This window comes from Gymnoscopelus braueri (assembly GCF_963280865.1).
Source record: "Gymnoscopelus braueri genome assembly, chromosome: 20".
Classification (NCBI taxonomy): Eukaryota; Metazoa; Chordata; class Actinopteri; order Myctophiformes; family Myctophidae; genus Gymnoscopelus; species Gymnoscopelus braueri.
The window spans coordinates 12021716-12047493 of NC_137622.1; the positions used below are offsets into that span (position 1 = coordinate 12021716).

At 41.5% G+C, this 25778-nt stretch overlaps 2 protein-coding genes across 4 annotated transcripts in view; both read right to left on the reverse strand.

Moving 5' to 3' along the window:
* Positions 1-13: 13 nt before the first annotated feature.
* Positions 14-5418, reverse strand: tdo2a (tryptophan 2,3-dioxygenase a; the record flags this gene model as incomplete). Its single annotated transcript, XM_080415971.1, has 12 exons — positions 5355-5418; positions 4884-4986; positions 4513-4603; positions 4127-4197; positions 3744-3871; positions 3067-3253; positions 2599-2706; positions 2382-2493; positions 1892-1949; positions 1436-1515; positions 466-556; positions 14-179 (listed from the first exon to the last, which is right to left on the reverse strand). The coding sequence occupies exons 1-12, from the start codon at positions 5390-5392 to the stop codon at positions 14-16; spliced, it is 1233 nt and encodes a 410-aa protein (XP_080272097.1). The 5' UTR covers positions 5393-5418.
* Positions 5419-14394: 8976 nt separating this feature from the next.
* The window catches only part of LOC308076259 (teneurin-3), a 129995-nt gene continuing 118611 nt past the window's right edge, over positions 14395-25778 (reverse strand). For all 3 annotated transcript variants that reach the window (XM_080416468.1, XM_080416467.1, XM_080416466.1), the window contains 4 exons: positions 25006-25302; positions 17886-19497; positions 17362-17492; positions 14395-15542 (listed from right to left, as the gene is read on the reverse strand). In XM_080416468.1, coding sequence (XP_080272594.1) covers positions 14790-15542; positions 17362-17492; positions 17886-19497; positions 25006-25302 — 2793 coding nt within the window. In that variant the 3' untranslated portion in view covers positions 14395-14789. The remainder of the gene's footprint in view (positions 15543-17361; positions 17493-17885; positions 19498-25005; positions 25303-25778) is intronic.

Consider the following 25778-nt stretch of genomic DNA (forward strand, 5'->3'; position numbering starts at 1 on the left):
GAAGAAGACATCTTTATGTGACGACTCCGGAGTCGGAGTCATCACTACTACAGTATGAACTGTCAAACTCTGCCGTGTACAGGAAGGTGTGAATGTTGGGGTTCAGCTTTGGCACCCAGCTACGAGGGATCAGGAACGTAGCCAGATTAAAGAGATCCACAAACACCTTGTAGCGATCACTGGAATGGAAGAACAAAAAATGTTCAATTTATGATTAGATAATCAGCATTGCGGGGGGGGGAAAGTAGCCTTTAGCTTCAGTAGAAAATAAAATAAATAAAAAAGTAATCAAATTTTGCCCATGATTCTTTTCTTAAAAGTTTGGAAAACTGTCTAAAGACTGGATCCTAATTATAGAAGAGATGCCATGTAGACACCCTTTTCAAATGTGCTGTACAACTTAGTGTGAATTGACCATTCAACAGCTTCAACTGTGATGATGATGATGATGATGATAATGTTTACCTGACGGTAGACCTCAGGTAGTGGTACCCAGATGAGCCCCCTGTACCTGCTTTGCTGCCGATCATACGATGCACCATGCACACATGATTGTCTAAAACAAGAAAAAGAAACATTACAAAACATCTTAGAATCAGTTTTGGGGGTTGATCTTTTCCTCTACAATAGCCAGGGAATCATTCCAGGATCATTAGAATGTATTGTAAATTTGCAATGTATTCTGTAGCTTAATTTATAATCCATAGCACAAAGCTTTCGCTTGCTGACAAGAACAGATCTTCAAGCTAACACCGTTGTTCACGATCTTGAAGATTAGTTCTAGTTGGAAAGAGACACCATTGTGCGATTGAAAGTTTAAGAGTGTATGAAGAATTCTGTCTACAACACATCGTTTTGCTGTTATTCTCTGTTATTCATTTTACTCATATCAGGAATATCTGACCTGCTTGTATATGCATATTTCACTTTACTCATATCAGGAATATTTGAATATCTGACATGTTTTCCTTGTTGTTTCTTTCTACCTCTATTCTTTTTCCCTTTCCTGAAAACTACAAATGGAGCTTGTACAAAAAAAATTCACCCACAAACCTGTGATATGATAATAAAGTTGAATTTGAGTTGAGTTGAAGTTTATAAAACATGTTATTGGTGTACTGTCTAACAATGTGAAGCTCATTTGTGTAAGTTCTTGAAATCAATAAACAACTTTATTGGAAAAAATATATATAATCTCATGTTCCAGGTGAAGAAAACATCTAGATGTGGTATAAATTGTGTGACTTGTCTGCCAGAGGGATTTATGGCGTTTGCTACGGCACTCTCCATAAATCCCCAAACACTGCTGCTGTCTGGCATAAAATGGGTTGTACATACTGTATGTACATACAGTAATATGTCTAGTCCACTGGTTGGTACAGTATAAGCAGCTTGTGATGAGGATTGAGTGTGTGTGCTGACAGCAGTGACTTACATCTCCATTTAGTCATCAGGGTATCAATGTCCATGAGAGCATGAAGCAGCTGGAATGGAACCTGAAACCTGGGCTCCTCTCTGAAGGAAAACAGAAGGTTGTACACTGTAAGGCTATTGCACTGTGGGAGATGGCGGAGGAAACTTAAAGGTTGCTGGTTCTAATCCTCATGCCAGCTGGGAAGTTCTGGGCCAGGGAAGTGAATGAATGACATCAACAGCTACGGTAGAGGTTGTGCGTGTGTGTGTGTGTGTGTGTGTGTGTGTGTGTGTGTGTGTGTGTGTGTGTGTGTGTGTGTGTGTGTGTGTGTGTGTGTGTGTGTGTGTGTGTGTGTGTGTGTGTGTGTGTGTGTGTGTGTGTGTGTGTGTGTGTGTGTGTGTGTGTGTGTGTGTGGTGCAGGATGTTGCTGGATAAACATGCATTTTCAGTAAACGTTTTGGTTTGAACCCCTCATACCTGTAGAAATAGATCATCAGAGCTCCTTTGAGAGCCTTGTATGACAGACGCCTCTCACCTGCACACACAGGAAATAAATAGTTTCATGTGAAATCACAAGCTATTACAAACTTATATTGTTCTATATATACTATTACATGGCACCGATATTTTTTTTTACTGTAGTATATAGTGGTGTCAAAAGAAAAAAAACATCAATTGTTAAAAGGAAGTCACAGAAAAAGTATTTAAGACCTTGTCAGATACTTTTTTATTTTATTTTGACAGTTCACCCACATAATTGAATTTTTTAGCTTTTTCTTTGACTTTTGAGAAGCCAGAATGTTGGTGATGCTGACAATTTTAAGCATAAGACTGAACTCATTTTATAGTAAACCACAAATTTACTTAATTTCTCTTGGAGTAGCTGTCATTTTCACCAAATGGTGAAGTTCTCATTTTGGAGAAACTTTCCAATTTCAGAATTTAACCTGACTCCGGACTCTCGCACCTTTACACAGGAGATGTTCATGACGTTTTTCGTCAAAGAGCGAAGAGAAAGTCTCTTTCTGCTTGACCAGTTCATCTGTCAGCTCCTGCTTCTCTTCAGAGTCAGTAATTTTCTGTCAGAATTGACAACAGCAACAATAAATAAAACACAGTATCTGTCAGTCATTTCATTTCTCTGCACACAAACTACATATGAAGGGAGAAGAAAGTCAACTTACCTCGATTCTCTCCTTCTCTTGTTGCAAGCCATACATAATGTTGACTTCCAGTTTCTGCCAGAAGTTGAAGCCATCTTCCTCAAGGCCAGGAGTTCTCTCCAGCCACTCCTAACAACAAGAACAACAACAACCAGGCGTTAGTCAATCTACAAGGTAGCCTACATGGTGGTCGTTATTGTTACTGTACGTCTTCTGTGCATCTACATAAGAGTAAAATGTAATTTGGTTTGGCACCCCAGACACTGTAGCAGAACTATTATTATCGGAATTCCTGTACATTTGTTTGGCAAATAAGGTGTTTCTGACTTGTGTACTGGACAGTCTTATCCAGAGTAACTTATACAAAGCTTATATTCATCATTCACAAACTGTTTACCAAAATAGAAAGCCAAAACAATTCATGTGTTTTCAGCCGTTGAGATGTTTATGGTTCAGAATAAAGACTTGCATTAATGTGACCTACTGTACCTCTACGAGTTTCAGTAGAGGAGGTTCCTGCTCTGTGGCCGATAGTATCTCACTGTCATGACCTTTGAAGTTGTCTTTGTAATGACGTCTGTTGTAGGGAACTCTCAGGTTGTCTGGGACTCCGATCTTGTTTTCCAGGAGACGAAACTGAAGACTCTGGAAGCCAGAGGCAGGGGCTAGGTACTCCCTGAACACAAAATGTACGCACATTTACAATTAACAGATGCTCTTGTCCAGAGTGTCAAAGTGCTTGGGTTTCATGGTATGAACCCTGCCCTGGTCAACCAACAATAGGGTAAGCGGTCAAGTAGATGTAGATGTAGAGTGCAAAGAAAAAATCAAACCTAGCATATATCTAAACAACATACTGTGGACAAGTAAACAAAAACAAAAAAATCGAATAATGTTCATGCAGTAGCGTAGGCATACAATATGTGAACACAAACACATGCACACATGCAGTGCAGCATGCATATGCATGCAGGCGCATGCAAACACACAAGGACACAGGCTCGAGCACATACAAATACTTGTGTGCACAGACACACACGTGCAGTCACAGGACGGTCAACAGAAGAGGAAGGGTGCCGTCGTAAAGAGGTGCCCCTTATAAAGTTTTCACAACTAAGGCTCTGCATTGAGACAGGGAGGAGGGTCAGAGGTCCTCTAGAACGCACCTGAAGTCAAAGAAGTCCAACGCCGTCATGGTCTCCAGGACAGCAAACTGGTCCACCAGCAGCCTGAAGATCATGACGATCCTGTGGATCCGCGTGTTCACCTTCAGCATGTTCCTCTCATCACGGACCTGCAATACACGTGTCACTTGTCACTCACATAGGCTACTGTACTGTACATACACACACTGAGGTTCCCAGTGTTCATTTACACCTGAATTAACACTGTGCACTGTCCAATGTACTACTGTATACATTTAATGTTTTCACACATGACTATGATAATGTTCATTATATTTATTCATCCTGAATTCACCTCAATAAGAAATAGCCCCCAAAAACGGAAAAACAGTTTCAGTATGTCCCTGGTAGAAAACAGAACTCACATGTCCACTGATGAAGATTTCTCGCACCGAGTCGAGTTCCCATAGAATCTGCTTGAACCACAGCTCATAAGCTGAAACAAAAGAATGTAAAATATACACCACTGTACTTACTAACATAATGAAAAAATATATCAAATTATTACAGATCATTTAGAATTTAGCGGTGACAAAATGATGTTGAATGTTAGTGTAGTATGTGCCATGAAAGATACTATAGTATCGTTTTTTTTAAGAATATTCTTTTTTTTTAAACTGCAGAATGAAGGGGAAAACAAAAGAAAAATATGTATTTCTCATCAACAGATTTAGTCAAATAAAAATTCTTAACTGAATAAAAAATGAGGCAACGTGTGGTGTTTAGACAGCAGAGCTGCGATTTACTGTACCTTGGTGGGTGACAATGAAGAGGTGCTCATCATGGATCTTATCATTTTTCAGTTCACTCTGAAGCACCTGCGCGCTCAGGACTTTGTCAAGCTGAAAGTGTTGGTGAAAAAACACACACAACTGGATATAAATATCAACAAAATGTGCTCATCAAGTTCCCCTTAATCCATTAAGACCAGGAACGTATCTCTGTCATTTTAGATTTCTTTGGCTACTCAAAAATAGCAGATGTACAAGCTTGTATATCTGCTATTTTCTTTATAGCCAAAGTATAAAATAATGGTAAAATCTAAAATGACACAGATCCGTTCCCGGATTGAATGGCTTAAACGCAGAATATGGAGTTAAAACGGCTTGTGGTGTTTTCTACCTGAAGGTATTCGCCATAGACGATGCCCCCTTTACTGGCCTTGTTGACCCCAGCCTGGGCGGCGTCATCATCCTCGGGCTGAGGAGGTCTGTTTTTGAATAACCTGCAGTGTGGAGAGACAACCCATCAGCAGGGACAAAAACGTGGTTCTGTTGAGCACTTAATGCTCCAAGGCCTGTAATAAATCAATTTAGAATATCTGAATTAAAAGCTTAATCACGTAAACCCCCTCGTCTTAGTGAAACAAACTAGAGTTACAACTGCACTCTGTCACCAAATCTCTTCACCAAAAATAGCCGATCTACAAGCTCAAAACACGCTGCAGTGTGATTCGTTTTGAGCTTGTAGATCTGCTATTTTTGGCGAATGTTCTGCCCAGAATAGGCATGTTGGGGTTCAAGTGGTTAATAAAATAGTCCTCCGTCAGCTAAGCAGACAGATTCCTCCAGAGGATGGAAGGATTCAACGTACAAGTGCTTCTTTTCAAAGTACGGACATCCTCCACTCATGATTATCCAATAGGGTTGCAAAAAGATGTGCTTCTCTGGGCTTTACTAAGTTTAACTAAACTCATCCTTTACAAAGTTCAGACTTTTAAAGGCTCACCTTATCCAATCAGACAGCGGGATGACTTGTCCATCCGGCCCGCCTCCATGTCTCATGTTTTTATTCTGCGTGTTGGGTGAACCTGTTGTACTTTCATGTGACAAAAAGGACGGGTCAAAGGATATTTTCTATTTTGATGTAAACATACTCCCTCTGAAAACGTGAGTTTGTTGTTTATGTGATCAAACGTCTGAAAAATAGTAGATGTCATCTCCTCAGATGAATGGTAATTCAATATTCAGACTGCTCTTCACACATCTAATTATTCTTCTTGAGTTTAATCTTTAGATAATAATAATAATAATAAGATTATGTGTGGTCATTGTTAATATGCTGTTGTTTCAATCTAACTTAATTTGATATCCATTATTTTCTTCATTAAAGAGGCCTTTTTGAATACTGAATACTGAATACTTGAATACTTTGAACATGTTAGTTTTCCATTGCTGGATTGTTTTACATGCTTAATCCTAAACTATAATTCAACTGAAAATACATGCTCACATGTACCTTTTGGTCATGACCATTTACCACAGTGCATCTCCCCATGTAGACATAACGTTTTCCCTGGAGGCTTATGCAACAACTGGTGACCTGATGAATCAACATTATGCCAATACAGGATTTAATGCAGTTGACTGAGGCTACGAGAAACAACCTGTAAATATTTACTTAGCTAAGCTTAGTTAATAAGTACTTCCATCTTTGTATGAGCATCACTTGTGTTCCGTGCTTGCAACGTGTGTGCTTTTCCTGGAATATGATTACTGCACATCATTGTTTGGTCTTTCAATCGCCTGTTGAAATAAGGTGTCTGTAGATTAGTCATAATTATCTCAACAAGAGTGTTTGTGTTTCTAACTCAGTCACTATAGACCAGTGGTGGAATGTAACTATCTGCATTTTCTCAGGGTAGGCTACTTGAACTTTACCTGAGTAAATATTGTATTTTTCTCAATTTATTTGACAGCTTTAGTTACTTTGCATATTTCGATTATTAATACATATTATAAATCAACCAGGGGTCATCAACATGTCCGTATACGGACAAATGTGTCCTTAGAAGTTTGCTGACCTCTGGTCAAAGTTAGGAGCCCTTGCATGAAACTAGTTGTGACACTGCATTCCTTTAAATCCTGTAATGCCCTTATCCTTATCTAATCACTCATTATGTACGTACAGGTACATGATTATTTTGACTCTCATCTTTCTTTTTCCATTGTTCCATTGGCATGCCTTACATCACAACTATGCAAGGTCTAAGACTTTCTCATCATGATAGAAGATGTCTCATCAAGATGTCCCCGTTAAGGTTTGGCAAAGTAGAACTGGTAGAACTTGATCTCCTCCTGACCTCAAGTAACACTGTCCTCTGAAAAGCCTTCAATCTCTATAATAACCTTATGACACGCACCTCACCTCACCGCTGCACCTAAATGGCCCTTTGTCATTTGCCATGTAAAGTGCGATGGAAGAACTTTACTGATATGACCCAATTATTGAAATCCCAAATACGGAATAGACTTTCACCATGCCACATTTAATGCCTGTCTTAGCCACCTGGCAGTCTTACTTTGGGCATGTCATTATAGGCTATGTAAATAAAAACAATTTCTGAAATGTTTTGAAAATACCGGATCTACAGGCTCTCACCATGGCATGTTGTAATGTGTTGTGAGCTTTAAAAAATATCATTATATAATGTGTAGCAGATTGGCATAGACACTATGGCATATTAGGAGTTCATTATGTATTTCTGGTAAAATGATTGATCACTTATTTTGTATGTCTGTGGCAAAAATAAATATATTTATGAAAATGTTCATCACAAGCTGGCATGGTGATGACCCCTGAAATCAACTAATTGTGGTGTTTGTATAGGTTAAGCCAGTGTTTATCAACCTTTTTTGTGCCAAGGCACACCTGGCATAGCCAAAATATCCCAGGGCACACCTAGATATACGGTATATATATAATTAATTAATCACACACACACACACACACACACACACACACACACACACACACAATTGGGCAGGTATAAAGAAACCTTGATGTTCCGACCCACTTAGTAATAATACTGAGTGCCAAAGCATGTAGGCCTACCCTGTGCCCTTTTTATACATATTTGCATTCCTATGGGGATGGTCGCTACACTGAATGGACTCGGGCGTGGCTGTGTGTGAAACGGATGATGGCCGTATCGGTTGACGGACTATAGCCGCTATTGTTCTACCTTCTTCAAACGGCTCGGCACACCTCAGCAGTAGCCACGGCCCAAAATTGGGACGTTTGCCAGGGTTGATAAACACTGGGTTAAGCTACCTAATAAGGTCATTAACATTAGCTCCACCTGTACCAGCTGCAACATTAAACCGATTAATACATTAATGATCAATATATAAAAATAATTTCACTTTTGCTATACATTTTAATTTCACATCCATATTTTATTTTATCGTTTTGCTTTCTTGTTTTTATTGTTTTATCTCCCTGTTATTTATAATATTTCACTTATTTATTTGTAGCAATTATTTTATCAAAGCTTACAGGGCTGGATCCGAAGTCCTAGCCCTGACTGAGACTGCTTCTCTCTTTTTTTCAAATACCATAAATAAATATAAAAAGAGGTATTGTAATTATTATTATCATCATTATTATTATTACTATTATTATTATCATCATCATTATTCTGAACCTGCCTTTGGCCACTACTCTGACACAATCACCAGTACACGATACAAGGGAAATATTTGTTAATTCACAACAGGCTACATACTGTATAGTTTAGTTGGAAATGATGATCAGTTTACCCCCTCAAGCAACCACCAGAAAAACAACATCATAGCAACGCTGTCAATCAGCATCAAAGCCCTTTTAAGAATGCTTAACCCAGTTTCATCAGTACGACTCAGATCCTCCCACCCACCCTCAGCAGCACCCTTGTGTTTCCCACCCTGGCTCTTTGTAGCTCCAGTCCCCAAAGCCCATGCAAGTGTCCTCAGAAGATGTGAGAGACGATAACAAGCAACTATTTCTGAACTGGGACGTGAAGCAGCCGGGCTGAACGTTGCACCGTTAAAGGGAACACTTCACCTAGTTTCAACCTTATCTTCATGTAGGCTAATTGGTCCTCGCTAATGCTCATTATAAGATGGTATCATTTCTGTCTACTCATGGGTGAGCTATTAGTGGGCTGTGGTTAGTTCGGAAATGATATGCTAATGGAAACTACATGGGAACTACAGATCATAAAAGATCCCCGATGATGTCATTGGTAGGCAAATGTTCTATCGACATTCCATCTTATAATGAGCATTTGTGAGAACCCATATTGAGATGATATTGAAAAAACTTGAAATGCTCCTTTAAAGCTGCAGCATCAGACCCCAAAATGATTGGTTCTCGACCCATCGAGCCCAAACCATGAACAGGACGATAGCGGACATGAGCAAGATGGATGACTTGTTTTCAGGATGGAAAAGACCTTTCTGATGTGCCTGATTGTCCATGATTCTCACGATAACAGAAATGGATTAATGCTTAATGTATACTCAGTCGTGCGACAAAGATGAATTCAGGATTGGACACAATGGCAAATCAACATATTATTACATATTACAAGTCATTATCTCCAAGGTCTAAATGGCCGTCCACACCAATACACGAACAATAACTATAAAGATAACTATAAATGTTTTAGCTTTTTTTGAAAGATAAAAACACTGATCCACCTAATTTACAGGGCATCACTTTCAACACATCACTCACGTGCAACATTTTTACAGAACGTTATCGTTCATCAGTGTGGATGCTCGCATCATTATCGTTAAAGTTATCTTTATAGTTATCCTTCTTGGTGCGCCTGTCACTTATTATAAGAGAAGAGGAATGCATGTAGGCCAACCAGTGTTTCAACATGACTTACTGCCACATAAAATGTTACTTTTATACTGCTTTCCTCCAGGACTGCCCTCTGTCCTTGAGCCCAATGCCTGCTGTTGGGTCCTGGGGGCCTAGGGCTGCTCGTTTCAAATGACCCCTTGACCTCCATATTTCACCATCACGTGGCGTTCTCTCTGGATGACACAGTGCACAATAAATGTGTTAATAATATACCATGTTGGGCGACCAGATAGCCGAGTTGTACCACATAGGCTCTAATGGCTGACAGTACCCGGTTCGACTGCCGGCTGGCCGGGCCATTTGCTACATGTCCCTCCTCTGATCTTCGTCCGCGTTTCCTGTCCCTCCCTTCACTGTACCTGTCTGAATAAAGCATGACAATTCATTCATTCATTCAGAAATGGATTAATGCTTAATGTATACTCAGTCGTGCGACAAAGATGAATTCAGGATTGGACACAATGGCAAATCAACATATTATTACATATTACAAGTCATTATCTCCAAGGTCTAAATGGCCGTCCACACCAATACACGAACAATAACTATAAAGATAACTATAAATGTTTTAGCTTTTTTTGAAAGATAAAAACACTGATCCACCTAATTTACAGGGCATCACTTTCAACACATCACTCACGTGCAACATTTTTACAGAACGTTATCGTTCATCAGTGTGGATGCTCGCATCATTATCGTTAAAGTTATCTTTATAGTTATCCTTCTTGGTGCGCCTGTCACTTATTATAAGAGAAGAGGAATGCATGTAGGCCAACCAGTGTTTCAACATGACTTACTGCCACATAAAATGTTACTTTTATACTGCTTTCCTCCAGGACTGCCCTCTGTCCTTGAGCCCAATGCCTGCTGTTGGGTCCTGGGGGCCTAGGGCTGCTCGTTTCAAATGACCCCTTGACCTCCATATTTCACCATCACGTGGCGTTCTCTCTGGATGACACAGTGCACAATAAATGTGTTAATAATATACCATGTTGGGCGACCAGATAGCCGAGTTGTACCACATAGGCTCTAATGGCTGACAGTACCCGGTTCGACTGCCGGCTGGCCGGGCCATTTGCTACATGTCCCTCCTCTGATCTTCGTCCGCGTTTCCTGTCCCTCCCTTCACTGTACCTGTCTGAATAAAGCATGACAATTCAAAAAATAAATACATTAGAAAATAAACAACAACAACAATAATGATGATGACACATCATGTTAATTATTTGTTAATAAACACCACACAATCTGTGACCATGAAGCACCAGTTGACTCTCGCAATTCCTGTCTCTCTCTTCACTGTACCTAAAAATTCTGAAGATGAATAAACAAAAAAATATATAATAACAACAACAATAATAATAATGTACCATGTTAAAAATGTGTAAATAAACACCACACAATCTGTGACCATGAAGCACCAGATGAACATTCTGAAAAACAAATCAAACACAGACATCTCTAATAGGAGCTCCAAAGTAGGCTATTGGTACTCTGAGGCTCTCCTCCAGTAGTACAAGAAATGACAGAAAAAAATCAATCATCTGTGCCTGGAGTCCTTCTGTCATTTCTTGCCAGGATGGGAACATAAAAGCACATAGAAAACTTTCTAAATTGTCAATCAAAGAAGGCTGAAAACTTTCTAAATTGTCAATCAAAGAAGGCTGTGAAAGGAGCAGAAAGTTGCTCTGACCTCTGGTGCTCGAGCAGTTCGAGGCTCTGGGAAGAATTCCAGCACTGAAACGGAGGCTCAGCTGTTTGCTTTTAGATGAAAGCCGTGGCCTTGATGTGGCTTATTGGGTTTAGGGTCAAATGAGAATTGAATTGTGATCGTGATTGATGTTTCTCAGTGAGGAGGATTTCACAATTGGATTAGAATACAAAGCTGTGATGTATTTTAATTCTGTGATGTTTTGCGATATATATATATATTTTTACTTTACTGTATTTACATTCAGGAATCAAACCTGGGCTAAATAGTGGTCTTCTTCGCTATTGATTAGTTCAATCTTAAAATCCATTTCACTAGCCTCTAGTGGACTCCAACTCAATGGCAGTTTTCCTTTCGGAAATATATTAATCAAATTATTGAAGGATAATCCTGAAGAGGGCGACAAAGCCATTGCAAACAGATCAAAGATTAAGTCATAAAGTAAATATCATAGCTTTAAATTCACATACAAGTACCCAGCAAGCTGTTGTGTTCAAAAGATACATTTTACATTAAGTTAAACATTCAGGATTTTACTCTATAGTACTAACTAACCCTAGCAGTATGTCTGTTTTAATGGCATACACCTAAAACTCTATCAACAACATGCAAAGTAGGCCTAAACCTGGGCCTTGCAATGCAAAGGTCAATTAGCATAATAGGTCCCAAACACAGTCACAGATTGCTTGCCGAATTAGTTGATTGCAGAACTATTTATATCTTTGAACACTTTAATTCCAAATATCCACCTTTGTGCTGCTGCACTGCAATGAATGCCACTCAGTTGAATTAAAGAACTTTGGGGTGTTGTTGCTCTGATGCCGTTATTGCATGATGTCTTTGATGTCATTGCAAAGTCGAGCCATCTCTTTTGCCTTTGAAGTAGGTCTAGTTGCTCTGCGCTGGTCTCTGCTGTGAAGCTGCTTTGAACAAGCCTGCTGCGATCACACTGGTCACACTTCTGGAAAGTAGACTACTGACACACGTGTCTCTAACATTTGTTCACCTATTCCATTTGATGTCTCCTTATATCAGTGGAACAATGTCTGACCATGGGCAGCTCTGTTGGACTTACACTGTTTTATTTTGTGATATACATGTACCTGGTGTGACACACAGCTCATTTCAATAGCTGTTAAGGCTCAATACTTTGTGAACTGATGCTATGAACCACTTGGGGGCATTGGAGAGCAAGAATGTGACTAGATTTAGGCCTTTCATTGTGGGAGTGTTTCCCCTTCCCCCTCACTTTTTGTGGTTTCAAATTATCTCTTTAGGGACTCATCAAAACACTTTGGATTTGCACGAATTCATTTTGATTTCAGACAAACTCATAATAATTAATATTTCATAATAATAACACACAGGGAATAACAACGGGAAACGAAGATTTCACAATAGCAGTGCCCTGCTGGTCTCTTCTGTAACCACACTGTAATTTAATAATTGTTTTTATAATATGCAAGTTAGTCAAATTGTGCAGGTCGGGCACACGCGGCACACACAGACACAAAACAGAACCACCAAACGCATCCACACCTCATGGTTGCCAAAGTTGGCCATGGAACACTAAATTAGCATCACATCAAAGGATTGTTCGCAGTGATGTGTGTCCTTGTCAGCAGATAAACTGTTCCCTGCTTTGATCAGCTGTTAGCCTCAGTGCAATCACAGCTCATTAATTACATGTAATTAAGAGTGCAGTTAGACACTGTTCACACAGAAGCGTAGAACCCAGAAATCATCGGATTATGACGCTGTCGCTGAATATTGTATTATGTTGGGAGCTGCTGTAAATTTAGGTTACAGTAGTTATACTCACATTTAGCTAAAGTCAGAATTCACCCAACTTCAAACAGCTGACTTCAAAGGACTGCAGGATTTCTTCTCTCCTTCTTTGTAGTTGAAATTATGCTTTTTTGTTTTCCTTTTTTTTCTTGGTCATGTTATATTTTTAAAATAGCCGATCTACAAGCTCGCAACGCATTGTGAGCTTGTAGATATGCGATTTTCACAATTTTTAACATTAGAGCAGTGTTTTTTTTCCTTTCCAAAATGTAAAAAAAAAAAGTTCTTAAATGTTCCCTCCAAACAAATCAGTTTTTTGATGCAACATCTTTTGAGCTCATAGATCGGCTATTTTTACTATTAAAAAATTGGGCAGAAGTGATTAATTCATAATGTGTTTTTGTAAGTTTGAGTCCTGGGAAGACATCACATTTCTCTTTTTATTCTTGAGCTGAAAAACACCACCTAAAAAACATCATCTGGGGAAAGAAAAGAAAGAAAAACAAAACCTGTTGTTTCTTCACTGAAAACAAATGACAGGACATCGTCCTTTTTTCAAAATGTAAATAAAAATGCAACAAACATTTTCATCTCTGAGTGCATTGAACATTCAAACAGAAGCTATGGAAATACCTACAGTTTTAAGAATATGGATGGAGTCTTTATCTGGATACATGGAAACCTTGTTTATGTGAAATGGGTTCATAAAATATTTGTGTTGATGAAATATGCATTGGACAGGAAGCCAGGTCATAAGGCACCATGCCCAATAAACATTAAATCTAGTGGAAACAATATTTCACTGCTTGTTATAGATACACCTTGTATTCACCAGTCACTACATGTACAGATTTCTGCTAATTAGATCTATACCGCCAATGCAGCTCTGTGAAGGAGCCACAAATAATAATACAAATAAAAAAAAAGCTGTAATGTACAGTAACACACCGCATGTTTCAAAAATGAAAAATATAATAATTCTAAATTGGTTCGATTTTATTTGTAATGTATAAACACAACATAAATTACTGTTAATATGAGCAGTACGGACAATTATTCAATTTCAGTAAAAAAAAAAACATAAAACTCTTGCATAATTTACAAAACATGGTGTCCCTGCACAATCCAAGACACGGCTGTGCCTTTTGTTTTGTCAACCTACCGCTATTGTCCTTTGATCCGAGATGGATATTGGGTCTTTAAACATGGGATTTATTACAACATTGAATTTTTTTAATATATGTTTTAAAAGTAGAACTAGAATAGAATAAGACATTTTGTCGTTTTACAGTGCTGATTTCTGGTTTACATAGTGGTCGTTTGGTGAGAATATCTCTAAAATTAGAGGTCTTTGATTAAAAAACAACAAAAAAACAAGAAGCGCACACAGCTAGCTCTGCGAGCCTTGTTATATCATTGTTCCAGAGAAGTGCAGATATGCATATTGTAAACATTTCCTGTCCTCTTTAAATACTCTCTGTGGAGCAAAACTTCCCCAAATCAAAAGAGAGCAAAAAACAACCACTTAAAATAGTTCACCCCTGAACACACAAGCATTCCTCTGATTCACTTCACGGAGTCCACACTCAGTCCAAAAGGTTTTGTGCTACAGAGGAGCTGACCTGTAATTGCCATGTTAAGGCTTGTGTGTAGTTATACATTTACTCTGTAGTCCCAGGGTCACAATGCACAGCATTGCTTTTGACCTTGATTTTTTTCATCATCTTTGTAACAAAAACACATCGACAGCTCTGTGTACATAACAACCTCTAACCTCAGAGGTCTGCTGTTCATTCAGCCCATCAGTGTTCCTCCACCCAAGAAGTCTCTTTGGCAAAAAAAGAAAAAGAAAAGAAGAAAAAAGAAGAAAAGAAAAAAAGCGCAACTCTGTTTTGTTACCTTTTGCCAATTTCGTTTTGCCGCAGGAAATGAATGTTATTGGCACTGTCAGCCAGCTCAGGGTACTGCTCAATGGAGAGCACAAAATACCCATCATACCCCAGGACCTTCCCACTGCTGAGGAGCTGCCTTTTCTCCCCCTCTGTCCACGGTCGAATCCCTTCTTCGCCGTCTCGTACCCTCTGCTGCTCCCTGGACCAGGCACTCGCTAGCGCCCTCTGCCGGGCGAGTTCCACCACGCGGGCCTTCTCCTCGTCCACGGTGGAGCCGTAGCGCACATGCAGCGCCAAGGCGCCTCTCCGGATTTCCACATCGGCGAAGCGCCGCGTCCGTCCGTCCATGACGGTGGTGGACTGGGACACGCTGACGTTAACACCGTTCTCCAGGGTCTTGTGTCCGCTGGTCAGGTGTAGAGCAGCCAGATCGCCGTCCGGGAGCCCCGGCTTGACGAAGTAGTGCGTGTCATGGCCCTCGATGGTGAAATGCAGGTCCTCCAAGTAGAAGGCGTTGTTAAGGACGGTGGCCACCTTGACGCAATCCTCGCTAGCCACGTTGAGCGCATGCGTGTGGACACCACCCTTATAGATGGCAAACATGACCGCTCGGCCGATGGGGGAAGTTGCCGCGGAGAACCAGAGCCAAGATTTCTCTCCCCGACGACCTCGGCTCGAATGGACCTCTGGCAGACGCTCGAATGACAGGAGAGAGCGTGCTTGTCTGCTGACTTCCTGTTGGACCCCAGAGATGGACTGTAGGAGGGAGTGCAGTGAAACGTTAACGCCTGAACATGACACTACCTGACTCTCCAGGCCATTTATAAGCACAGATCTGCTCTGCTTCAAATGGTGTCTCATCTCCCTCCAAGATAATGGTGTTTTCAAGCTTAGTTCTGCAGACAAAAGTAGATAAATCCCCTGTGATGATTTTTGGTGTGTTGTGGAAATTCTATCTATTAACTATTGTGAGCTTGCTAGGCCCATTAAACAATTCCACAAGGTTAAATCTGAATATAATTAATCAAACTTTTTCTCTATTGTAAACTTCCAGAGATGACAAACCAACTGAGCGTCAGCAGAGTTCTACCAAAACTGTCTTCTTACATTTTTTTTTGTTGGCGTTAATTGACCTTACCTTTATTGTAACACATGGAAACCTCTGTGCCAGTGCCAGGCTATACACACCTTTTTTCATTTTCTTTTACTGTACCAATGCGACATTTTAAAACTATTTATTTTTTAAATAACCCAAATGGAGAAAGGTAGCACACACTTTGTCCACTGTGTCTGTCACCAGAAACTGTGGAAATTCAGAGACAAACTAGATAAATGTGGGCCAGCATTGTATGCATTTATTTACACAAAATGTTGATTTGTGGGAGTGTCTACAAAAAAAAAAGTGTGTTTAGTCAAAAATTATATATGCCTGACATTGTAGTCAGGCATGGACTGTGTGTAGTTTTGTGTGTTAAGAGTTATTGGTCTAAATGTAGCCTCGATCTTCAGGCTTTTATTTTCCTTCGCGTTTTGCTGAAAAATAAGAGCCTGGACCAGCCTGTTGATGTTCCCGGTATAGGAAGTGGGTGATTTCCCCAACCAACCAGAGTGCAGTGGGCGTCGCTCCAAATGTTGTGACGTCAGGGCTCTCAATGCTGCACATTGGGGAGGAGGGGCGCGGGGCGGGGGCTGACGGACAGATCGGTGAACCAATGGGATCCCACGAAAAATGTCTCCAGAGATTTTGAACCCGCCCCTCTAGACCAGATATCAGACACGCTAGGGCAGCCTAGTCTTAATGTGAAGTGGCTTGTTATAGTGCGTCAGGCCCATTTTGGGTGGAGGTTCTTGGCCAATCAGGATGGAATATGAAAAATCGGACAGATCCGTCTTGATCACATGACTATAGAGATAATGTGTACCGACTTTCATGATATTTGGACAAAATCTGTAGGAGTAATATAAAAAAAAGTGTTTTGCAAAAGTCGGCAGAATGAAGGAAGCATGTTAACCTCTCGTCTTCACCCCCAGCATGTGAGTGTGCTTGCGCACATGCGTGCATTCACACGCGTATGTGTTCATAGTAGATCGGGTGGTGTTTGCTACATATCCCTTATCATTTAAGTTGGCCGTCGTCGGTATGATGAGGTTGAAATTATTCATTAATAATTGCTGTGCAGCCGAATATTATTGACTATTTGACACTTCCAAAGTGAACAAGTGACATAACTTGATGCATGTCACTGACACTTTTTATCTGCCAGAGCATTTAGTACGTAAAATAGCAGGTAAAGCGAGCAGTTTCCACACTGCAACAGGAGTCGGACACTGCAGTTATGATTGTGCCACCTACAGGGCAGCGCTCTGTGGATTCGTCTATACAGTGGCCGTGACGAGTATCGAGTATAAAACAATTTTGTCCTTACTGAACTTTGTTAGGTTCAGAAAGCCCTGCCCAAGCTGAAAAAAGTTCAGCTTAATTTGTAGTATGCTGCAGGCGATTTTAGCTCTGTCCTCTATTCTGTCACATTTAAATTCAACATTCGACACAAATCAAAATATTCAGAAGACCAACCGGCAGATCATCCCAGAGCTGGCTCTTCCCCAGTTCGTACGATGGCATGCTCAGGTCAAACTTTGGCACCGGGAAGCCAGGGATGGTGTTGTGAAGATGAAAGCCAAAGGTTACCAGCCAGCTGTTTACATCTGGGGGAGAGAGAATAGATTGAAGCCTGATATATTTACATATCTGCTTTTGGAAGTCAATGAGGTCAGCTACATAGGCCTACTGCAGAGAATATACTGTACACATATACATATGTATGTAGTATAAGTGCACTGTGTGGACAGACAGCATGATTGAGATGTTAACAGGTTAAACTATGCCAAAAATAAAGAATCTTATTTTTTTCCTTAATAAATGACAAACAAAGAATCCACCTTTGAACACCACAAATTGAGAGATGATTGGAGAAATCCAGCATAAACATTAAAATAAACATTCAGTAAATAATAATATTATGATAATTCAGCAAATAATAATATCAATAATAGTAAATAATCATAATAATAAGTGTCATCTTAAATCTACTGTCTTACCGGCAACATACTCTCTGACTTCATGCACTTTGCTGATAGGGTTGTTGTTCCTGAACATGTACAAGTTGAAAGGTCCTGGCTCATTGCCAATTCTCTTCCACGTGGTGACGTCTGGAACAGTCCACCTGCCGGGCATTATATCATAGTCCCTCTCCCCGAAATGTAACAGTTTAGTCAGTGGATCATACAGCCCTCCATGGAATCCCAGCACCAGCTGGAAGTCCGGGTTCGAGTCGAAGTAGACCTCCCCGTAGGCTGTGTGCTGTACCTGTTTGACCAGCAAGCCGTTGCTGGTAAAAACAGCCACCGGCGTGCCAGTGTTATCGCAGGCGATGTAAAACTCTTCTCCGCTGCTGATCTCCATGGCGAACAGGTGCCCCTGCAGGTCGTAGTAGAGGGACGTGATCTCTGAACTGGAGTGGTTGTAGACGTGCGTGATCCTGGCCGGGTAGCTCAAGTCAGCGTAGAAGTACTGTAGGTGCTGGCCCAGGCTGGTCTTGGTGGAGACTCTGCGTCCCAGTCCGTCGTAGCGGTACTGAATGGTCCACCCGTTGCCCTTGCTGTACACCCTCACCAGCAGACCTTTGGAGTTGTACTCGAAGATCTCTGCACCGCGCTGCCGGAGGAACCCGTCTTCATCCATGCGGTACTGGATGTCCCCAAGGCGCGTGATACGGTCCCTCAGGTCGTAGCGCAGTGGCAGGAGCCGGGCGCTGTTCCCCGGGTTCAAAAGGTGGAGGTTTCCGTTGAGGTCGTAGGTGTAGCGCCACATCACCTTGTCATTGAGGTAGACCGTCTGCAGCTGGCCGTCCACGTCGTACTCATAGCTGTACTTGGTGGTGTTGGCGAATGGGCCAATCTTGATCTCCCGCCTGGTCACCCGCCCGACGTCGTCGTACTGGAATGTGATCCAGTACATGAGGGAGCGGAAGATCTCATACTGGATCTCCTTGATGCGTCCGTGGGCGTCAAAGTGCTTGGTGTAGGTCATGACGGCAGTGGAGATGATCTGGTTGATGTCGTAGTAGATGACCCCGAACTTGCCGAACTGTTCCACTTTCCCGGAGATGTCGTCGAACTGATACAGGTCGATGGGCAGCGGCGTCTCATTGATCACGCCCTGGACGCTGGTGACGCGCAGGCTGCTGTCGTAGGTGTAGTCGAACCGTGCGTTCACCATCCCGTCCTCGCTGAAGCGGAAGATCTGCCGGTCAACCAGAGGTCCGATCTGGCGGTAGCGGATCGAGCAGATGAAGCCTTCGTTCTGCAGGTTGACGGTCTTCAGCACGCCGGCCGTCTCGTCGTAGGTGAAGCTGACCCGCGTCGAGTCGTACAGGATCTCAGACAGCTTGTTCTGCCGCCGGTACTTGTACAGGACCCGGCGGCCTGTGCCCAGATGGGAGACCCTCAGCAGAAGGCCATCTTCGCTGTAGTCCACGGCCACGGAGGCGTTGCTCTCCGGAGGCCGGTACAGGTTCCGGTAGTAGCCGACTGAGCGGACCGTCTGCATGGTGTAGCGCGCCACGCTGGGCATGGTGACAGCAGACAGACGGTCCAGAGAGTCAAAGTCAAAGATGTACTGACGCTGGCTGTGCAGCAGAAGGACCATGGACTAGAGAGAGAGAGAGAGAGAGAGAGAGAGAGAGAGAGAGAGAGAGAGAGACAGACAGACAGAGAAGAGGTCAATAACAATAGTTTTCAACTTTTGGAACTGTAAATTGATAATTTATTATTGTTAACTCATTGAGTGCCATTAACGTGTTTCAGCGCTATGGTGCAATGTGCCATTAACGTGTTTCACGTGTTTTTGAAAGAAATAGAAAAAAAAAAAAATCTTCCTGAACCCAAGATATCATTATCTGAAGATTTGCAGCTCCATCCACTCCTTGTTTAACTTATAACTGAAAAAGGCTGTATCTCGCTTCCTAAGCACTTTTTTTTTTACTTTGAAAAAAAAAAAAAAAAAAAATTGTAATGGCCAGAAATAGATATTAATAATTATGGCACTCAATGAGTTAATAGGGCTGCAACTATCAAATAGGGCTGCAACTATCAAACTATCAACAAATTATAATAGTTTGTTCTATAATCAACTACATTGATTAGTCTGATTGTTGTCACGCCAAAATAGACAATCTACAAGCTCCCAACTTGTGAGCTTTCAGAAATCGTCGATTTTTTCTCTTTTTTATAATCGATGAAAAAGATTAACTGTTGCACCCCTAACTAAATTGTTAATTTACTGTTGTGACACTTGGAAATGTCAAGGTAAAAAACAAAAACAAACAAACACTGTGGAACAATAGATATAACAAAAATATTTAGAGCATGTTTGAATCATATTCATTAAAATCGAATGAAAATGTTATCCATTTAATGTACAAAAAATGATTCTGCACATTGAGTAACAGTCTTCAGGGAAGGTTCAACGTAGAGCAAAAAAAGAGTCTAGTCACTAGAACAAACACACACACACACACAAACACACACACACACACACACACACACACACACACACACACACACACACACACACACACACACACACACACACACACACACACACACACACTCCAATCGAACAAACAGCCGTGTTTATTTTTAACTAAACCCCATCCAGACTTTATTTGATTAATTCATATGCACTTTGGATTAGAGTGGGGCTTCCAGAGGCTTGCCACCCTGGCTGTTGAAATGTCAAGTTCAGTCATGCGTTGTGTCAGTGAGGTTCCTCTCGGTCCCTGAGCTCTCTGAGCTCCCCGTATCACAGCGCTGACACCACCTCGCCTCGGTCACGCAACCAGGACGAGTGGCCCGAGAGTGGCTGAGGAAAAAAGGAAAAACCCAGACACTCTGGTTTAAACAGCGGAGCATCTCATGCTAATCTCTGTGTTTAAAAATCAAGATCAATGAAGTTGGGAGCAGCAGGAGAGAAAGAGAGAGAGAGAGAGAGAGAGAGAGAGAGAGAGAGAGAGAGAGAGAGAGAGAGAGAGAGAGAGAGAGAGAGAGAGAGAGAGAGAGATAGAGATACGAAGGGATAGGGGTCTCCATATATACCTTATAATAAATTAATCATTCATGTCACAATGAACAATTGAAATGTGTTCATGTTAGATCACTTTTTGGGTGCTAATATTTGTATGGTCTACCATTGAAGCATAAAATGCCAATGACGCTATAGATTAATTGATCAGAGAGACCATAGAGAAGACTAAATAAGACAGAGAGAGAGAAGACAGGGACAGAGAAAAGAGAGAGAAGACACAGAGAGAGAGAAGAGGAGAGAGAGTTGAGCCTCCAACTTGACATACATGTGACCCAAACAATTACTGAGACATAATGTGTCAGCAACAACCTGAGGAAGTTATTCTGAAGCATCCTTAACAGCCGACTACACTACTGACTTTTCTCTTGTTTTGTAGATTTCATAAAAGGATTTGACTAATTTTGCTGCAATGGTCCGTTCCTGAAATTAATTGAAAAGCATGTAGGGGGTAAATCTATGATACAATGTACTGTATACAAATAAATGTGCTGTGAAAATTGAGGCTGCAGTCTCAGCCCATCCTGTTTTTCTAAATAGTTTAAACACAATTACTGAACCACTATACTGTACATACTCTCAAAACTGTACGCACAACCCCCAAAACAAGTTCAAAGACCCTGAAAATAATTATCATTTAACCCATTAAGACCTGAGGAGCAGAATCTACAAATGTCTTCTAAATCCTAACAGTTTCCTGAAAAACATATGTTTCTTAGTCTTGTATATCTGCTATTTTTGAATAGCCAAAGTGTAAAATTATGCTTTTTAGCTCAAATCTAAAATTACACAGATGCTTTTCCCGGGCTCAATGGGTTAACTCATTTAAACGAGTCCACATGAGCACTCCCAACAATGAACTCTGCTAAGCTAAACTATGCCAATTTCCCCCTAATTAGGATATAAAAAAAGAGCAATCAAATTCTACAAACACCTAGAAGCAAATGACCCCATGACTCGCACCATTTCAAAGCCCTCCGCTTCCAACAGGAGAACATAGAGAGAGAGTCCCCTCAGCCAGCTGGTCCTCAGGCTTACAGCCCCCACACACAATCTGGTCCAACCACATTATACAGTAGCTCAAGAAACAGAACATTACATTAACTATTGGCCATCGACCACAAAAACTCAAAGCAAAGTTCAATGCTATTTTGGCTCAGTACACAGTAGCAGGACTGTCTGAGCACCAAGACTGATCAGAAACTATGTGCAAACTGATGATCACTGCTTGGCCATAGAGAGTGGCTGACACAGACCTGGCTCCCTAAAGCCTGATTTATACTTTGTCGTACCGTGCGATGAAGTGCAAAACACTGACAGCGCATGCAGTGCAGCGTAAAGTGCGGCCCACAGCACCAACAGTAAGCGTCACACTGCCACACGCTGCAGGGAGAACACCATTGAGAACGCACACATTGTGGGACATTTGTTCTGTCCGAGGCACCTTGATTCCTCAGCTGAATAGCCAATCTCCAGAGATAATGGCTCATCAGTCTGTCCTCGTCTATTGTGCCTCAACAACAACAGGTTAGGACTAGTCTGCAGGTTTGGAATCTTCTGCGGGGGCACAAGCACAAGCGGATGCGTTTCGACTACAAAGACTTCCTCAGCGTAATCTTAACATTGAGGAAGGCTTTGGAACCGAAACACGTCCGGTTTGTCATGTTGCCTATTTCTATAATAAAATAAGAAGTACCTGAATATACAGAATGTGAGTTCATTTCTTATATGATGTACTTTTTTAGCTGTGCACCCGGCAAGTTTTTTTTATGTTGTTTTTGAGACTAGTCTCTGCTCGCATTCCGTCTAGTTGCACAAGCAGAGTTGCCATACTTACGGGTACCTGGATGCATTAAAAAATCAGTTTTTTCAGTGGCGATGATGATGCCTGGAAATAGAACAGTGGGGTGAAGGGTCGCCAGGCAGAACGTCGACAAGCGCTGGTGTGCACAGCTGGTTTGGGGGCTCTACATAGACAATAATGGGGCAGCTGTTTTGATATGCTCCGTTCGCAGCTAGTTTGTTTCAGGCTGTGTCAGCTCTGTCTACAGAAGAGAGGTGGAGACAGAGCAACATTTCCTGCTACAATGTAGCACATGTGGAGACATTAGAACAAAGTTCTTTACAAAGATCCAACTCCAGACTAGACTAAATATGCCTTTTGATTTACTTCACTTCCTCTTTCCTTTTTACATTTGACATGCTTTTGTATGTGTTGTGAACAGTTTCTTCACATGAGGAAAAATACCTCACTAGAAGGCTGTTTTGGACCTCAAAAGCATCGCACGCACGCACGCACGCACGCACGCACACACACACACACACACACACACACACACACACACACACACACACACACACACACACACACACACACACACACACACACACACACACACACACACACACACACACACACAGTAAACAGTGTGTTTACGGTTTTCTGCTATCTTGTTCTTTTTATTTATTTCTATTTTTTTGTTTAATGAATTGTATTCATATTTTCATATTCTTTCATCCCATTATTGAACTGTTTTATCTTTGACGCTTAGTCAATATTACTGACATTCATGCCAATAAAACTTTCTGTCTCCCGCAATTCAATTTAATTCAGCTCAATTCAGTAAGGAATTGAGCTGAATTAAATTGAATTGCGGGAGACAGAGAGTCAGCGAGATGGTAAGAGAGAGAGAGAGGGGGGAGAGACAGACAGAGAGAGCAACTGGACAAAGAAATAAATAGACGGAGAGAGAGGGAGGGAGAGAGACACAGATGAAAATGAAAGAGACAGAGAGAACTAAACAAACAGACAGACAGACAGACAGACAGACAGACAGACAGACAGACAGACAGACAAGCGCTGGTGTGCACAGCTGGTTTGGGGGCTCTACATAGACAATAATGGGGCAGCTGTTTTGATATGCTCCGTTCGCAGCTAGTTTGTTTCAGGCTGTGTCAGCTCTGTCTACAGAAGAGAGGTGGAGACAGAGCAACATTTCCTGCTACAATGTAGCACATGTGGAGACATTAGAACAAAGTTCTTTACAAAGATCCAACTCCAGACTAGACTAAATATATAGACAGACAGACAGACAGACAGATGGGTAGAGACAGAGACAGTTGGAGAAATGGAAAGAAGAAGATAGAGAGAGAGAGAGAGAGAGAGAGAGAGAGAGAGAGAGAGAGAGAGAGAGAGAGAGAGAGAGAGAACAAAAACCTGTTGTCTGGTACATGTTCACATGGAGGGAACTTAAATTAAATCCGGCCTGGTCAAAATTGGAACACACTGCGCAGGCACACCTGAGTGAACTTTACAGCGAGGTTTCCACAGCACACACCAGCATTGTACCGGCAATCTATTTCCTGCTGGTGTTGGGAACTGTTCGGAGTCAGGAGGTGCTGAACCAGAGCAGACGAACAACCGTATTTTAAAAAGTATATTAAGGTGATCCCAGTGGATGGTGGGTGCTTCCTCTGCCCCACCATATATTATACATTCTAGCCATACATGCAGGCTTTGCAACTCCAACTCCAAGGTTTCTTCACTGAAATCATGTTCCCTTCTCTGCTCAGAGTAAAGGTTTATTCATACACGATTCAATATTAACTTAATAAATTATAAAGATGCAACATGGAGCAATATTTCCCATCAACGTGACAAGTAACAAGTAAAAATAAATAAAACGAAAGCCAATTTTCACCAAAACAAACCAAGCATCAGCTCCAGCAGGAAAATATTGCTTCAAGCTTTTCCCACGATTCAAATAAAGCAATCATTGCATTGCTTCCGGTGTGACTGCACTTTAACCACTTGAACACCAGCATCCCCTTTCTGAGGGGAACATTCGCCAACAATAGCTGATCTACAAGCTCACAGGGCTTTGCAACGTGCCTGATTGTGAGCTTGTAGACCGTCTATTTTTGGCGAATCGATTTGGTGCAAACGGAAAAAAGGCGGTCCAGGTACTGTTGCAACTGAGGTCCATTTCACTAAGACTAGAGGGTTTAAGTGGTTAAGAAATAGTGTGGTCATTAGAGGGGTGGAAAACAAGTTGACGGCTTTGCACTTTTCCTCACCTTCTCCAGGTAGGTGTAGCTCCACGTCTTTCCATCGGCGAACACCCTGGACACCAGCCGCCCCTGGGTGTCGTACTCCACCCTCTCCGTGGTGGGACCCCTCTGCAGGGCGCTGATCTGCCCGCCGCTACTGCGGCTCACGTTGATGGGCAGCAGCTTGCTGCTGGGGACCCATAGCACCGGGTGACCGGCCGCATCGTAGATGATCTTCAGCAGGAACTTCCTGTGGTCGTCATAGATCTTCTCCGTGCGGAGAGTCCGGTCGTAGTCAACGGAGAGGATGTTTCGACCATTCACCTGCCGGGTTCAGGATCAAGTTAAGAATTAACTAACCATAATCAGTTCAGTTTAAGAATCATAATCAGTTCAAATAAAGGGTTAGAGGTTGATACAAGAAGTGGATTGGAGGGAGGTTATGAGAGCAGCTGCAGTGGAAGTCGCTTCCTGCACTTTATATTGTTCATTTACTTTATTATATCATGTATATTGGTCTGCATTTCTTTTGTTCCATTCTTCTACGGTGAGCATCTGTTTTATGCCTTGCTGTACGCCAGATTATTGGAACAAGAAAGTCCCAATGATTAAACTTTGCACGCCCAAGGCTACAGAGCACTTGAATACATTATATAACTACAGTTACGTTAAATACGAATGAAAAAAAGAACCATTTGAATCAGGCATACATTTGGAGAGGTTCACATATTCTTTCTGTGGCGGTGTTTTAAAATGCTGTGAGCTCTTACTGCCCTGTGGAAGTCACAGTGAGAGATTAA